General features: G+C 47.8%; 1 protein-coding gene across 4 annotated transcripts in view; it reads left to right on the plus strand.

Moving 5' to 3' along the window:
- Positions 1–898: 898 nt before the first annotated feature.
- Positions 899–11,673, plus strand: part of scfd1 (sec1 family domain containing 1) — a 30,754-nt gene continuing 19,979 nt past the window's right edge. For all 4 annotated transcript variants that reach the window (XR_004611853.1, XR_004611852.1, XM_034562827.1 and 1 more), the window contains exons 1-6: positions 899–1,004; positions 8,424–8,494; positions 9,634–9,722; positions 10,046–10,136; positions 10,788–10,910; positions 11,060–11,147. Coding sequence is in view for 2 of the 4 variants with exons in the window: in XM_034562827.1 (XP_034418718.1) it covers positions 974–1,004; positions 8,424–8,494; positions 9,634–9,722; positions 10,046–10,136; positions 10,788–10,910; positions 11,060–11,147 (493 nt within the window). In the remaining 2 variants the exon portion in view is untranslated. The remainder of the gene's footprint in view (positions 1,005–8,423; positions 8,495–9,633; positions 9,723–10,045; positions 10,137–10,787; positions 10,911–11,059; positions 11,148–11,673) is intronic.

Genomic DNA, 11,673 nt, shown 5'->3' on the forward strand with positions numbered 1-11,673 from the left:
AGGGAGGGAGGAGGAAGAAAAGGACTCTGTGATCTGCATGTTTTGTTCTGCTCTCTTTTCTCTTCTTCACCACCAATGAAGATGAAGACGATGAAGATGAAGATGTTTTTAGGAGTTGCTTTTGTTCTGTACAAAGTGTGTCTGTTGATGTTTTGATGAGAACACAAAGAACCAATCACAGGCCAGAGTTTTGTTATTGATCTTTATTAATGTAACAAATATAACCACAGATATACATTTACTAAATTATTTATTATTAAAGTAGTGAAACTTGGTGTCTGTCATTTTACAGCAGTAATAATAATCATCTGTTCAGGTTTATGGACTTTTGTTTGACTCATAAACACACAAACAAACTGCCGCTTGTCTGGATTTCTTCAACAGCTCACAAATACACAGAAGAACATAATGCGCATGATAATTATGTCATTCATATCCAATAGGAACGTTAATAATACAATAATAATAATCAACTTTATTCATACAGAACTTCTGAAAACAAAGGGTTGAACTACAATTAAAATGTTTCAGGAGGAGAATAAAACCAGAGAATGTGTTAAAATGCAATTAAATAACAACAACTTGTCTTTTATACATATTTAATGAGCATCGTTGGAGGCAGTCTAAGAGTTTCATTATCAACCAGAACTTAATAATAACAACAACAAGAATCATACATTTGGTAGATAGAAATACATATATATAATACATATATATAATATACACTTAAAACTGATCATATGTGCAAGTATAAAGTTGCAGAATATAAAGGAAAGTACGACTACATCAAATACATACTTAGGTACAGTACTTGGGTTAATGTTCCACTGGCGGAGTGAGACCTCTTTCATTATTTCCTCCGGGGGTTTCTCTGGAAACCTCGGCAGAGTGAGGCCTCTCCCCTCATTCACCGCCTCTCCGACGGGCTGTCGCCACGTCATCAGACGCTCCGTCACCACCAACAACATCCAACATGGCGGCGTCCGTCCGGGAGAAGCAGGCGGGTTCGTCAAACTGATTTTATTCGTCTTTAACGGTTATTTTCCACCGGTAACCGGCGGCGCCGAGTTTAACGGAGTCGGAGCGCTGTTAGCTAGTGACCGGTGTTCATGTGGAGGGTCTGAACGAGGCGCTTCGGAGCCTCGGATATAATATGACATATTCATCATTTAAACTCCTTTTTGTTGCGATGAAACTCTTAATATGGACCAATGGCCTCTATGGACACCACGAGCGACTGGGAAGGGATGCATGTCGGGAAAAATGAGGGTGCTTGTGTTGATTAGCAGGGAGAGGCCTTCACTGTTCACTCAGCCAGCTCAAGGGTGATTTGTAGTCCTTATGAGAGGACTACAACCCCCAGACTCTCATGAGCGGCTGCGCTGCAGTCTGGGGGTTGTAGTCCAGAGGAGTAGGGGTCCTAGGTTTTCAGCTCGTTCCACAATGAGGAGCTCGTTCCACAATGAGGAGCTCGTTGACCATTGAAGAGCTCGTTCACCAATGAGGAGCTCGTTCACCAATGAGGAGCTCGTTCCACCAATGAGGAGCTCGTTCCAATGTTGAGGAGCTCGTTCCAATGAGGAGCTCGTTCCACCAATGAGGAGCTCGTTCCAATGTTGAGGAGCTCGTTCCAATGTTGAGGAGCTCGTTCACCAATGAGGAGCTCGTTCCAATGTTGAGGAGCTCGTTCACCAATGAAGAGCTCGTTCCACCAATGAGGAGCTCGTTCCAATGTTGAGGAGCTCGTTCCAATGTTGAGGAGCTCGTTCACCAATGAGGAGCTCGTTCCACCAATGAGGAGCTCGTTCACCAATGAGGAGCTCGTTCCACCAATGAGGAGCTCGTTCCAATGTTGAGGAGCTCGTTCACCAATGAGGAGCTCGTTCCAATGTTGAGGAGCTCGTTCACCAATGAAGAGCTCGTTCCACCAATGAGGAGCTCGTTCCAATGTTGAGGAGCTCGTTCACCAATGAGGAGCTCGTTCCAATGTTGAGGAGCTCGTTCACCAATGAGGAGCTCGTTCCACCAATGAGGAGCTCGTTCCAATGTTGAGGAGCTCGTTCACCAATGAGGAGCTCGTTCCAATGTTGAGGAGCTCGTTCACCAATGAGGAGCTCGTTCCAATGTTGAGGAACTCGTTCACCAATGAGGAGCTCGTTCCAACGTTGAGGAGCTCGTTCCACCAATGAGGAGCTCGTTCACCAATGAGGAGCTCGTTCCAATGTTGAGGAGCTCGTTCCAACGTTGAGGAGCTCGTTCCACCAATGAGGAGCTCGTTCCACCAATGAGGAGCTCGTTCACCAATGAGGAGCTCGTTCCAACGTTGAGGAGCTCGGTCCAACGTTGAGGAGCTCGTTCCAACAATGAGGAGCTCGTTCCACCATTGAGGAACTCGTTCACCAATGAGAAGCTCGTTCCAACGTTGAGGAGCTCGTTCACCAATGAGGAGCTCGTTCCACCATTGAGGAGCTCGTTCCACCATTGAGGAGCTCGTTCACCAATGAGGAGCTCGTTCCAACGTTGAGGAGCTCGTTCCACCATTGAGGAGCTCGTTCACCAATGAGGAGCTCGTTCCAACGTTGAGGAGCTCGTTCCAACGTTGAGGAGCTCGTTCACCAATGAGGAGCTCGTTCCAACGTTGAGGAGCTCGTTCCACATTGAGGAGCTCGTTCACCAATGAGGAGCTCGTTCCAACGTTGAGGAGCTCGTTCCAACGTTGAGGAGCTCGTTCCAACAATGAGGAGCTCGTTCCACCATTGAGGAGCTCGTTCCACATTGAGGAGCTCGTTCCAACGTTGAGGAGCTTGTTCCAACAATGAGGAGCTTGTTCCAACAATGAGGAGCTTGTTCACCAATGAGGAGCTTGTTCACCAATGAGGAGCTCGTTCCACCATTGAGGAGCTCGTTCACCAATGAGGAGCTTGTTCCACCATTGAGGAGCTCGTTCACCAATGAGGAGCTCGTTCACCAATGAGGAGCTCATTCCAACGTTGAGGAGCTTGTTCCAACAATGAGGAGCTTGTTCACCAATGAGGAGCTCGTTCCAACGTTGAGGAGCTCGTTCCACATTGAGGAGCTCGTTCACCAATGAGGAGCTCGTTCCAACGTTGAGGAGCTCGTTCCAACGTTGAGGAGCTCGTTCCAACAATGAGGAGCTCGTTCCACCATTGAGGAGCTCGTTCCACATTGAGGAGCTCGTTCCAACAATGAGGAGCTTGTTCCAACAATGAGGAGCTTGTTCACCAATGAGGAGCTTGTTCACCAATGAGGAGCTCGTTCCACCATTGAGGAGCTCGTTCACCAATGAGGAGCTTGTTCCACCATTGAGGAGCTCGTTCACCAATGAGGAGCTCGTTCACCAATGAGGAGCTCATTCCAACGTTGAGGAGCTTGTTCCAACAATGAGGAGCTTGTTCACCAATGAGGAGCTTGTTCCACCATTGAGGAGCTCGTTCACCAATGAGGAGCTCATTCCAACGTTGAGGAGCTCGTTCACCAATGAGGAGCTCATTCCAACGTTGAGGAGCTCGTTCCAACAATGAGGAGCTCGTTCCACCATTGAGGAGCTCGTTCCAACAATGAGGAGCTCGTTCCAACAATGAGGAGCTCGTTCCACCGTTGAGGAGCTCGTTCCAACAATGAGGAGCTCGTTCCACCATGTTTAGTTGAACCCGATGAGTAACCGTCACAGCATGAAACTCAAGTCAGTGGGGTAAAAAGTGGAAGCGGGTAGAGAGAGACTCCATTTGGGGGACATGAGTAGACCTGAACCACCACAAGTCTCAGTGAGAGCCCGGAAGTCAAGCGATTGCTCGATAGCGAAGCCAGAGATGAAGTCTGCCTTGAGGTTAGATGAAGACAGTTCCACAGGCCCCCTGTGACGAGGTGCTGGGTCTGTGGAGCGGTGGGAAGATGACAGGAGGGATTTCAGTATGTGTGAACGAGTCCGAGGCCTATTCAATTCAATTCAATTTATTTTGTATAGCCCAATATCACAACCTCCCCTCAGAGGGCTTTACAGTCTGTACACATACGACATCCCTGACCTTTGACCTCACATCGGATCAGGAAAAACTCCCCAAAAATAACCTTTGACAGGGAAAAAAGTGAAGAAACCTTCAGGAGAGCAACAGAGGAGGATCCCTCTCCCCAGATGGACAGAAGAATAGATGTCATGTGACCAGATGAACAGAGTTACAGAGTTACATAAACACATTACATGAATATGACAATGTATGAATGGAACTCCAATCCATGAAACAGAAGGAGGTAGAGAGGAGGGGGGGCGGGGCTGATCGCCCCCCTTCCTCTCTACCTCATATATCTACTAGATGATATATGCACAGGTATGGAAGGTAAACACATACTCAGAGCAGTTATATACTCAGATAACCACGAAGACTCCAACTAAAGACTATGTCTTCATCCTCTCATCTCATGTAATAATGTAGGCATTAACTTGGGTAATAACATAGGTTTTGTTATTAACCCCAAAAAGCTCTTCTCTATTTTTTCCAACCTCCTTGAGCCCCCCCCCCCCCCTCCCTCCCTTCTCCCCAGCCACTTTGTTGACTACTTCACAAAAAAGATAGACGACATACGCTCTTCATTTACTAATCCATCTTCCATAACTACACCTCCAGTAACTTCTTCTTCCCCCTTGTTTTCCTCTTTCATCCCCCTGTCTCCTAATCAAGTTCTTACCTTGATGACCTCTGACCCCCCAACCACCTGCCCCCTTGACCCCATCCCTTCTCACCTTCTCCAGTCCATTGCTCCGGACCTTCTTCCCTTTCTCACCCATCTTATTAACACCTCCCTCTCAACCGGCTGTTTCCCTAACTCTCTGAAGGAGGCGGAGTCAACCCTCTCCTGAAGAAACCCACTCTGGACCCATCTGAAGTCAATAACTACAGACCTGAAGTCAATAACTACAGACCTGAAGTCAACAACTACAGACCTGAAGTCAATAACTACAGACCTGAAGTCAACAACTACAGACCTGAAGTCAATAACTACAGACCTGAAGTCAACAACTACAGACCTGAAGTCAACAACTACAGACCTGAAGTCAATAACTACAGACCTGAAGTCAACAACTACAGACCTGAAGTCAACAACCACAGACCTGAAGTCAATAACTACAGACCTGAAGTCAATAACTACAGACCTGAAGTCAACAACAACTACAGACCTGAAGTCAACAACTACAGACCTGAAGTCAACAACAACTACAGACCTGAAGTCAATAACTACAGACCTGAAGTCAATAACTACAGACCTGAAGTCAACAACAACTACAGACCTGAAGTCAACAACAACTACAGACCTGAAGTCAACAACTACAGACCTGAAGTCAACAACAACTACAGACCTGAAGTCAACAACAACTACAGACCTGAAGTCAACAACAACTACAGACCTGAAGTCAACAACAACTACAGACCTGAAGTCAACAACAACTACAGACCTGAAGTCAATAACAACAGACCTGAAGTCAACAACTACAGACCTGAAGTCAACAACTACAGACCTGAAGTCAACAACAACTACAGACCTGAAGTCAATAACTACAGACCTGAAGTCAACAACAACTACAGACCTGAAGTCAATAACTACAGACCTGTCTCTCTCCTTCCCTTCCTTTCCAAAACTCTAGAGCGAGCTATCTTTAACCAAGTCTCCTCCTTTCTCCACTGTAACAACCTTCTAGACCCCCACCAGTCTGGATTCAAGACCACTCAACAGAGACTGCCCTCCTTGCTGTCTCTGAGCAGCTTCACACTGCTAGAGCAGCCTCTCTCTCCTCTCTCCTTATCCTTCACACTAGAGCATCCTCTATCCTCTGTCCTCCTCCTTCACACTAGAGTATCCTCTCTCCTATGTCCTTATCCTTCACACTAGAGCATCCTCTCTCCTATGTCCTTATCCTTCACACTAGAGCATCCTCTCTCCTCTGTCCTTATCCTTCACACTAGAGCATCCTCTCTCCTCTGTCCTCATCCTTCACACTAGAGCATCCTCTCTCTCCTCTGTCCTTATCCTTCACACTAGAGCATCCTCTCTCCTCTGTCCTCATCCTTCACACTAGAGCATCCTCTCTCCTCTGTCCTCATCCTTCACACTAGAGCATCCTCTCTCCTCTGTCCTTATCCTTCACACTAGAGCATCCTCTCTCTCCTCTGTCCTTATCCTTCACACTAGAGCATCCTCTCTCCTCTGTCCTTATCCTTCACACTAGAGCATCCTCTCTCCTATGTCCTCATCCTTCACACTAGAGCAGCCTCTCTCTCCTCTGTCCTTATCCTTCACACTAGAGCATCCTCTCTCTCCTCTGTCCTTATCCTTCACACTAGAGCATCCTCTCTCCTCTGTCCTTATCCTTCACACTAGAGCATCCTCTCTCCTCTGTCCTTATCCTTCACACTAGAGCATCCTCTCTCCTATGTCCTCATCCTTCACACTAGAGCAGCCTCTCTCTCCTCTGTCCTTATCCTTCACACTAGAGCATCCTCTCTCCTCTGTCCTCATCCTTCACACTAGAGCATCCTCTGTCCTTATCCTTCACACTAGAGCATCCTCTCTCCTCTGTCCTTATCCTTCACACTAGAGCATCCTCTCTCTCCTCTGTCCTTATCCTTCACACTAGAGCATCCTCTCTCCTCTGTCCTTATCCTTCACACTAGAGCATCCTCTCTCCTCTGTCCTTATCCTTCACACTAGAGCATCCTCTCTCCTCTGTCCTTATCCTTCACACTAGAGCATCCTCTCTCCTCTGTCCTCATCCTTCACACTAGAGCATCCTCTCTCCTCTGTCCTTATCCTTCACACTAGAGCAGCCTCTCTCTCCTCTGTCCTTATCCTTCTAGACCTTTCCGCTGCCTTTGACACAGTGAACCACCAGATCCTCATGTCCTCCCTCCAGGACCTGGTATCTCAGGCTCTGCTCTCACTCTTCTCATCCTACCTCACCGACCGCTCTTACCGGGTAACCTGGAGAGGATCTGTGTCTGAGCCTTGTCCTCTGACTACTGGGGTCCCTCAGGGTTCAGTCCTGGGTCCTCTTCTCTTCTCTCTGTACACCAACTCTCTCTCTCTGTCATTCGCTCTTAACCCGGACAAGACTGAACTTCTCCTTCCAGGAAAAAGTTCTCCCACCCACGACCTGACTATTAACTTCAACAACTCAGTGTTGGCCCCGCCTCCGACTGCCAGGAACCTTGTGTGACACCTGTCAGTCAACTCTCCCTGACTGCCAACATTACCGCAATAACACACTCCTGTAGGTACATGCTGTACAACATCAGGAGAATACGACCTCTTCTCACTCAGAAGGCGACACAGGTCCTGGTCCAGGTTCTGGTCCAGGCTCTGGTCATCTCACGGCTAGACTACTGTAACTCCTCCTTCAGGTCTACCTGCTAATGCCATTCGACCTCTACAGCTCATCCAGAATGCAGCTGCTCGACTGGTCTTCAACCTCCGAAATTTACCCACAATCCTCCGCTCCTCCGCGACCTTCACTGGTTACCGGTGGCAGCAGCATTGGTCCGTGCTGCGAACAGATCGGGTCCGGTCTACACCCAGGACATGGTCTAACCTCACATCCAGGACATGGTCTAACCTCACACCCAGGACATGGTCTAACCTCACACCCAGGACATGGTCTAACCTCACATCCAGGACATGGTCTAACCTCACACCCAGGACATGGTCTAACCTCACACCCAGGACATGGTCTAACCTCACACCCAGGACATGGTCTAACCTCACACCCAGGACATGGTCTAACCTCACACCCAGGACATGGTCTAACCTCACACCCCAGCCCGTTCACTTCGCTCGGCTTCAGCCAATCAGCTTGTAGCTCCGTCACTTTGAGCTAAACACTCAAAGTCAGACTGTTTGCTGTGCTGGCTCCTCATTGGTGGAACGAGCTCCCCATTGACATCAGGACAGGAAGTCTCTACAGACTAAAAACACATCTTACTGACTACACCTTGAATAGGGAAGGTAGAGCCGTAGTAGCACTTTAGTAGCACTTAAATGTCTCTTACTGATAGCACTTAGTAGTTTAACACTTTAGTAGCACTTAAATGTCTCTTACTGATAGCACTTTGTAGTTTAACACTTTAGTAGCACTTAAATGTCTCTTACTGATAGCACTTTGTAGTTTAACACTTTAGTAGCACTTAAATGTCTCTTACCGATAGCACTTTGTAGTTTAACGTTATTGAAGAAATTGTACTTGCTTGATTCTTGTTGTTCTGAGTTTGGACTCATGGTTTAATGCACTTATTGTAAGTCGCTTTGGATAAAAGCGTCAGCTAAATGACATGTAATGTAATAACTCAGGTAATAACATAGGTAATAACTCCGGTAGGAGAACAGATGACGCTGAAATTATTTCTGTTTTTCTGCAGTCGCTCTGAAGCGAATGCTGAACTTCAACGCTGCTCCTCTGAAGAACACAGCAGCTGAGCCAGTATGGAAGGTAACGCCACGCCACGTTGTTTACAATGTAGACCCTCCATGTTGTTTACGATGTAGACCCTCCATGTTGTTTACAATGTAGACCCTCCATGTTGTTTACGATGTAGACCCTCCATGTTGTTTACGATGTAGACCCTCCATGTTGTTTACTATGTAGACCCTCCATGTTGTTTACGATGTAGACCCTCCACGTTGTTTACTATGTAGACCCTCCATGTTGTTTACTATGTAGACCCTCCATGTTGTTTACGATGTAGACCCTCCATGTTGTTTATAATGTAGACCCTCTACGTTGTTTACGATGTAGACCCTCCGTGTTGTTTACTATGTAGACCCTCCATGTTGTTTACAATGTAGACCCTCCATTTTGTTTACTATGTAGACCCTCCATTTTGTTTACTATGTAGACCCTCCATGTTGTTTACTATGTAGACCCTCCATGTTGTTTACGATGTAGACCCTCCATGTTGTTTATAATGTAGACCCTCTACGTTGTTTACGATGTAGACCCTCCGTGTTGTTTACTATGTAGACCCTCCATGTTGTTTACAATGTAGACCCTCCATGTTGTTTACAATGTAGACCCTCCATTTTGTTTACTATGTAGACCCTCCATTTTGTTTACTATGTAGACCCTCCATTTTGTTTACGATGTAGACCCTCCGTGTTGTTTACTATGTAGACCCTCCATGTTGTTTACGATGTAGACCCTCCATGTTGTTTACAATGTAGACCCTCCGCGTTGTTTACGATGTAGACCCTCCGTGTTGTTTACGATGTAGACCCTCCACGTTGTTTACGATGTAGACCCTCCACGTTGTTTACGATGTAGACCCTCCGTGTTGTTTACGATGTAGACCCTCCACGTTGTTTACGATGTAGACCCTCCACGTTGTTTACGATGTAGACCCTCCACGTTGTTTACGATGTAGACTCTCCGTGTTGTTTACGATGTAGACCCTCCACGTTGTTTACGATGTAGACCCTCCACGTTGTTTACGATGTAGACCCTCCACGTTGTTTACGATGTAGACCCTCCACGTTGTTTACGATGTAGACTCTCCGTGTTGTTTACGATGTAGTCTTTTTAAGTGAGAAATGTTCTTGCTCACATTAAACACCTCAAATAATTGTGATTAGGTGTTGATCTACGACCGGTTCGGCCAGGACATCATCTCCCCTCTGCTGTCCGTCAAGGAGCTCAGAGACATGGGCATCACCCTTCACCTGTAAGAGACACACACCTGCTTACACACCTGTTCATACACACCTGTTCACACACCTGTTCACACACCTGTTCTCACACCTGTTCACACACACACCTGCTCACACACCTGCTTACACACCTGCTTACACACCTGTTCACACACACACACCTGTTCACACACCTGCTCACATACACACATGTTCACACACCTGTTCACATACACACCTGTTCACACACACACCTGTTCACACACCTGCTCACACACACACCTGTTCACACACCTGCTCACACACCTGTTCACACACACACCTGTTCACACACCTGCTCATTAAATTGTTTCCTCAGTCTGCTTCACTCGGACAGAGACCCCATTCCAGACGTTCCAGCCGTCTACTTCGTCATGCCAACAGAGGAGAACATCGACAGGATATGCCAGGTGCATACACACACACACACACACACACTCGCACACACACACACACACACACACACGCACACACTCGCACACACAGACACACACACACTCACACACACAGACACACACACAGACACACACACACACTCACACACACAGACACACACACAGACACACACACACACTCACACACACACTCACACAATCAGACACACACACACTCACACACACAGACACACACACAGACACACACACACACTCACACACACAGACACACACACACACTCACACACACACTCACACAATCAGACACACACACACACACACACACACTCGCACACACACACACACACACACACACACGCACACACTCGCACACACAGACACACACACACTCACACACACAGACACACACACAGACACACACACACACTCACACACACACTCACACAATCAGACACACACACACTCACACACACAGACACACACACACACTCACACAATCAGACACACACACAGACACACACACAGACACACACTCACACAATCAGAACCCTGAAAGACGACGTGAACAGAAGTGACCTCTGACCTCAGTCTCTCCTCCTGACGCCGCTCTTCCTCAACGAAGAGGAAGAGCGGCTAAGAGAGGTGCTAATGACGGTTCTCCTTCAGGACCTGAGGAACCAGCTGTACGAGTCCTACTTCCTCAACTTCATCTCGGCCATCAGCAGAAGCAAACTGGAGGACGTCGCCAGCGCCGCTCTGGCTGCGAACGCCGTGGCCCAGGTCACCAAGGTGAGCGTGTGTTGGTATTATTATTTATAAAATGTTAAACCATATTATTTATCTTTTTATTCTCTACATCTCAAACTGAACTGTTTTGGATTAATTAGTCGGGTGTTCACATTAGTGTGTGTGTGTGTGTGTGTGCGTGTGTGTCTCAGGTGTATGATCAGTACCTGAACTTCATCACTCTGGAAGACGACATGTTCACCCTCTGCCATCAGAACAAGGAGCTCATCTCTTACCACGGTAACATATACACACACACATCTGCCTCTCTCACCTGCGTGTCTCACCTGTGTGTCTCCCCTGCCTGTCTCACCTGCGTGTCTCACCTGTGTGTCTCACCTGCCTGTCTCCCCTGTGTGTCTCCCCTGTGTGTCTCCCCTGCCTGTCTCCCCTGCGTGTCTCACCTGCGTGTCTCACCTGTGTGTCTCCCCTGCCTGTCTCACCTGCGTGTCTCCCCTGTGTGTCTCCCCTGCGTGTCTCACCTGCCTGTCTCCCCTGTGTGTCTCCCCTGCCTGTCTCACCTGTGTGTCTCACGTGCCTGTCTCACCTGCCTGTCTCCCCTGCGTGTCTCATCTGCGTGGCTCACCTGCCTGGCTCACCTGCCTGTCTCACCTGTGTGTCTCACCTGCCTGTCTCACCTGCCTGTCTCCCCTGTGTGTCTCACCTGCCTGTCTCCCCTGTGTGTCTCACGTGCCTGTCTCACCTGCCTGTCTCCCCTGCGTGTCTCATCTGCCTGGCTCACCTGCCTGTCTCACCTGCCTGTCTC

Source organism: Cyclopterus lumpus, chromosome 22 (assembly GCF_009769545.1).
Source record: "Cyclopterus lumpus isolate fCycLum1 chromosome 22, fCycLum1.pri, whole genome shotgun sequence".
In the NCBI taxonomy this organism is placed as follows: domain Eukaryota; kingdom Metazoa; phylum Chordata; class Actinopteri; order Perciformes; family Cyclopteridae; genus Cyclopterus; species Cyclopterus lumpus.